The sequence below is a fragment of the Alligator sinensis genome, unplaced genomic scaffold, assembly GCF_000455745.1.
Source record: "Alligator sinensis unplaced genomic scaffold, ASM45574v1 scaffold752_1, whole genome shotgun sequence".
Lineage (NCBI taxonomy): Eukaryota > Metazoa > Chordata > Crocodylia > Alligatoridae > Alligator > Alligator sinensis.
In genome coordinates, this window is record NW_005842000.1 from 2,747,429 (window position 1) to 2,751,178 (window position 3,750).

The following is a 3,750-nucleotide window of genomic DNA, read 5'->3' on the forward strand; positions in this document are numbered from 1 at the left end:
TTCCCTCTCTTCAGCTAGTCAAGTTTTTCTTGTTGAGACTTATTTTACTCTATAGTCTCTTTAGAAAGAAAGTAAAGAGTCTGCATCTCTACTGTGCTTTGAGCTTCCTTTGGGCATGAGAGGACCGGTGACTGTCCCAGAGAGAGGAGGATTTATGTCCTCCTTATCTACAACACCAAAGAAGGGGCCTAGATGCGGGCCCAATTTTTGTCCCTCAGAAAGAACAAGCTGTTACCAGACTTGAGGGCTGGTTACAACAAAGACCAGTGCAGGGGTCAGAGATCACCCAAATACTAACACTGGTCTTGTGCTAATGACTGAAAACAGCAGGGCCCTGGGAGAAATTTAAACAGTCCCACACTTAGGGCAGCCCACAGGGCCTGCTGACCACACTGACTATCGGTTCACTGACCGCATAGGTCATTGCTCCATAGCTCAAGGTCTTTATCGACCAGCCAAGTCTTTCCCACAACACAGTACATCACAGCCCATAGATCAAGGCAGCCCGTGCCTCAGTGCACCCCGGCACTTCCTTGCTGCCCAAAAAGCAGCAAGCATGAAACATGCTTTGTCCATCTTCACTGAGAAGCCTGCCCTGCCTCCTCCTCCCTGATGAGTTTCTGAGCAGAGATCCCATCCATGGCTTCTGGCCTCAGGACCCTAATTTCCTAGAGCTGAAGCATTAACCTATAAAAGGTAGAGACGGTTCAAAACACAGCAGCCTGGGCCTAACTGCAGAGAGGACCCTGCTCTGGTCTTCCACTCCCCTGCACTAGCTTCCCATCACTGCTGTCTGTCTGCTCACACGGTCCTCCTCACCACCGTATCGCAGCCCCTGCTCAAACGGGGTGGCTCTACCTAAAAGGGAACTGCTCTCAGTAGCTACACCCTGGAGGAACAGGGGAATCCTCAACCTCAGCCACCAGACAAGGCATTCCCCCAAACTGCCCCGATAATCTGGAGCGCTCTGGACCTAGCCAAAACTACATTGTTTTCAGAGCATGCTGAAAGACTAAGCCTGCTCACAACACACCATGTCTTAGCACGCAGAAGAGACAGAACCCACTCTCTGCTGGCTGGAGGGAAGGGTGGGAGCAGGGGAGGAGGAAAGATGTTTTTGTGCAGATGAAGAAGTGGGGAAGAGCTTAGGAGGCTACCACAACAGAGGAGGCTGTAAAAAGAAGCCAAACAGATGGTGCTGGGGAAAACCCACACATTTCGCAAACCTCTTTGTTCACCCAAATCTCATCCAGGCACTCAAGCGCTGTTGGTGACAACACTGCTTGCCTTGTTCCATTGTTGGTTTTATTTCCTTTTGCCTGCCTGCATCTTGCGTGCCAGCCACATTGCCAAATCAAGGCTCTAGACAGGAGCCCTGTGGCGGAGGTGGCCAAAGCTATCCTAGCAGCGTGGCAGGAAGCAGACCCCTCTTCAGTTAACCCGCCCTGCCTGACCATTTCATCACCTTCAGCATCGGGTGCCCAACTGGTGGTATCTCATGAGCTGCTCTGACATTGTGTCTAGCAGAGGTCGGTGATACAGACCCATGGGGAGAGAATCAACTTGCTTTCTAAGAGGCCTCTTCCAGATCTTGATAGATCAGTAGCTGCTTAAGACCTAAGAGAACTTTACATGTGTGGCTTTCCCCTCAGATCCCCAGCGCTGGTACATACCCGGTTTCACCACGCCGTGCCCCAGGGGGCATTCGGAGTGCCTGATGCAGAACTCAGAGTTGGAGTAATAGCCCTCCTGGCACTGGCACACGCGGTTGTGAGTGGCATTGCACTGGTGGACTTCTACCTCCTGCTCTCCACAGATGACGTTGCAGTAGCGGCATTCGTCCAGGTAGTTCCAGTACTGTGTGTAGTGCAGTTCCGGGCACGGTTTACACACAGTCTGTCTGTCTTTGGTACAGTGCTGTGCCACAAAGGTCCCTGGCGGGCACTGCTGGCACATGATTCTTTCTCTAGTCATGGGATCTCTCCATGGGTAGGTGGGCGCGGAGCTGGAGCCAAGCACGGTCAGGGAGAGCAGGAGACCAAACATCCACTAAGGGAAGAAGGAACAAATAACCCTTAACGTCTTACAGAGGCACGTTACCGTTACTGGAGTGGGTTGCTCGAATACCCTCTGCAGCCAGAAGAAGCAATTCGTGTTACGGAGCTGACTTAGTGGAGCAACCAGCGTCCATCAAGCAGCCAGCAAAGCTAGCGTCACAACCCTACTTGCTTCTACCGGCTGCAGCAGGAGAAACACAGGAAAGGCAGAAAGCAACAGCACTCATGCAAAGAGACGGGAAGGGGACGAGAGAGACACGAGCAACTTCCTGGAATTGAAGGAGAGGATTAAAGACAAGGGAAGACGAGGTAGGACATCACTGTGATTGGGAACCTTTTTAGAAAACAAGGGTTTTATTGAGAGCCTTTTTCCATAAAACAAAGACACAAATGCTTTCCCACACTGATCCTAAAGCTTCTGGGAATATGAAGACTTTAAGGGTCCAGAGGACTATCTTTGGTTCCCCATTCCTCCTATAGACCTATAACATCAAACACAGATGACACCTTACCATGGATAAATGACTTGCTTCCAGTGTACACAGGGCTTGCATAGCGCTGAGGGTTGCAGCAGCTGCAGTCGCTGAAGTGGTGGCCATCAGAGAGGTCTCCGGTGGCTTGGGACTGGACCTCAGGTTGGCTTCTGGTAAGCAGCATTGCATAGAGGGTAAGAGACAGACACAGTAAAGAACTACTCACGGACAGTCACGTTTTCTCACTCCTGGGTACAATTTTAAACAAATCAGCTTAAATAACCAGAGCTGTTACTGGAGTCACATCCACAACACTCCACCAGCCCAAGTGCAGGGTTTCTGTGTGGACGGGCTGCTCTGGAACGCAAGACGGTTATTCAGGACTGCGACTCCCGTGACAGGTCACCACCACGCCGGCACAGCTGTAGCAGTACACAGTCCTACTGCAGGGAGGCAGGGAGCGTCAGAGAGAGAGTTGAAGGGAGAGAGCCAAGAGCAGAGGAGCTGTGAGCAGGCAGAGATGGGGTGAAACATGTCTGGAGGAATGCCTGGAATCTGAGACGGGAGCGGGCAGCACTGACCAGGCTTGGGAGACTCACTTGAAAGCCCAGCCATTTGGTCCCAGTTGCTGGAGTGAAAAGAGTCATCTCTCCAGAGTACATGGGATCTCTTTGGCATGCAGGAGAGCAGAGGAGAGAGGACTGCATCCACTCACGTGAGAAAACAGAGGCAGATTGGGATTCAAGCAGAGCAGAGACAGATCCAAGGGAAAGCATAGCAGCACTTCTCCCTAGCTCCAGAAGCAGGCAGCAGAAACAGGAGGTTTCAGTTTTCTGCACAGCCCTGAACTGGAGGCAGCGCGGGGACAGCGAAAGAGTGCTTTGCCTGGCACAGGGCCTTGGAGGCTTTGAGCAAGGGCACGGTTTGCAAAGAAAGGAGCTGGCACAGCGGAGCCTTGCGGAAAGATGGGAGAGAAGGAGCAAAGGTGAGATGACAGATGTGAGCCGCCCAGGTGGCAGGAGCTCTGCAGGCTGAGCAGCACCAGGCATCTTCTGGCCCTGGGGAAGCTGGAAGGAGGGTTTCAGCAGCGGCAGTGGCTGGGGGTGGTCAGCAGAGGGGTCTCCAGGGGCCGGAGGATGGACCCCAGGAGGATGGCTCCTCTTCCCCTGCCCAGCAGCCCGGCAGAGGCAGTCTGGAGCTGGCCCTGGCCAGCCAAGGGG

The 3,750-nt window shown here is 53.0% G+C and overlaps 2 protein-coding genes across 3 annotated transcripts in view; one reads left to right on the forward strand and one right to left on the reverse strand.

Moving 5' to 3' along the window:
- The window catches only part of TNFRSF6B (TNF receptor superfamily member 6b), an 8,580-nt gene extending 4,836 nt beyond the window's left edge, over positions 1–3,744 (reverse strand). The window contains exons 1-3 of one of the 2 annotated variants that reach the window (XM_025201703.1): positions 3,246–3,744; positions 2,570–2,700; positions 1,674–2,049 (exon numbers count right to left, since the gene is read on the reverse strand). In XM_025201703.1, coding sequence (XP_025057488.1) covers positions 1,674–2,049; positions 2,570–2,700; positions 3,246–3,579 — 841 coding nt within the window. In that variant the 5' untranslated portion in view covers positions 3,580–3,744. Of the gene's footprint in view, positions 1–1,673; positions 2,050–2,569; positions 2,701–3,129 lie in introns of both variants that reach the window. The other variant, XM_025201704.1, reaches the window with a different exon arrangement.
- Positions 1–3,750, forward strand: part of ARFRP1 (ADP ribosylation factor related protein 1) — a 125,771-nt gene that overhangs the window by 46,507 nt on the left and 75,514 nt on the right. The gene's annotated exons all lie outside the window — the stretch shown is intronic.